Source organism: Austrofundulus limnaeus, unplaced genomic scaffold (assembly GCF_001266775.1).
Source record: "Austrofundulus limnaeus strain Quisiro unplaced genomic scaffold, Austrofundulus_limnaeus-1.0 Scaffold1119, whole genome shotgun sequence".
NCBI classification, from domain to species: Eukaryota; Metazoa; Chordata; class Actinopteri; order Cyprinodontiformes; family Rivulidae; genus Austrofundulus; species Austrofundulus limnaeus.
In genome coordinates, this window is record NW_013953521.1 from 1 (window position 1) to 1,258 (window position 1,258).

Sequence of the window (1,258 nt, forward strand, 5' to 3'; positions counted from 1 at the left end):
ACTTCAATGAGTCTCTGAGATCCCTGAGGTCTCTGAGGTCTCTGAGGTCTCTGTGGTCTCTGAGGTCTCTGAGATCCCTGAGGTCTCTGAGGTCTCTGAGGTCTCTGTGGTCTCTGAGGTCTCTGAGGTCTCTGTGGTCTCTGAGGTCTCTGAGATCCCTGAGGTCTCTGAGGTCTCTGAGGTCTCTGTGGTCTCTGAGGTCTCTGAGATCCCTGAGGTCTCTGTGGTCTCTGAGGTCTCTGAGGTCTCTGAGGTCTCTGTGGTCTTTGTGGTCTCTGAGGTCTCTGAGATCCCTGAGGTCTCTGTGGTCTCTGAGGTCTCTGAGGTCTCTGTGGTCTCTGAGGTCTCTGAGATCCCTGAGGTCTCTGAGGTCTCTGTGGTCTCTGTGGTCTCTGAGATCCCTGAGATCCCTGAGGTCTCTGAGGTCTCTGTGGTCTCTGAGGTCTCTGAGATCCCTGAGGTCTCTGAGATCCCTGAGGTCTCTGAGGTCTCTGAGGTCTCTGAGGTCTCTGAGGTCTCTGAGATCCCTGAGATCCCTGAGGTCTCTGAGGTCTCTGTGGTCTCTGAGGTCTCTGAGATCTCTGAGGTCTCTGAGATCCCTGAGATCCCTGAGGTCTCTGAGGTCTCTGTGGTCTCCTGGTTCTTTCCTGATCTGATGTGTTATAAAATCCTGACTAAGATTAAAAACAGTGTGGACTTTTTCTTCTGCTAATGCTTCTCCTCCAAACTTGATCCTGACCCTGACCCTGATCCTGATCCTGACCCTGACCCCCTGCAGGTTCTGCTGTGACATGAAGCTGAATGGTCTCCTCAGGGTCTTGGCTCTGCTAGGTTTCTTCCTCCCTCCATCAGCTGACAGTCGGCCCCCTGACCCCCCTGCTGTCCTCCCTCTGGGGGAGTTCTCTCTGCATCGAGGAGGAGGCGCCGTCCCCCGTCCCTCCCCCTGGATGATGATCGGGGCTCTTCTGCAGGAGGAGGGGAGCTGGAGGAGAAGGAGGTCTGACGAGCCCCCCCTGTCTCTGGACCTGACCTTCCATCTGCTCAGGGAGGTTCTGGAGATGGCCCGGGCCGAGCAGCTGGCCCAGCAGGCCCACAGTAACCGCAGGATGATGGACAGCTTTGGAAAGTGACCACTTCCTGTCTGAGGTGACGCTGTTCGTCCCCCCTCCTTCAGCTTGGCGGCCATTTTTAACAAACTGAAATTAATTCATTTCAAAGAAGCTCTGAGGTGTGTTTGTAAACAAATAAACATATGAAG

General features: G+C 54.6%; 1 protein-coding gene across 1 annotated transcript; it reads left to right on the top strand.

Annotated features, from left to right (window-relative positions):
- The first annotated feature begins 791 nt into the window (after nucleotides 1–791).
- On the top strand, nucleotides 792–1,130 carry LOC106534216 (corticoliberin-1-like). The gene has a single exon (XM_014030789.1). The coding sequence runs from the start codon at nucleotides 792–794 to the stop codon at nucleotides 1,128–1,130; it is 339 nt and encodes a 112-aa protein (XP_013886243.1).
- Nucleotides 1,131–1,258: the final 128 nt, after the last annotated feature.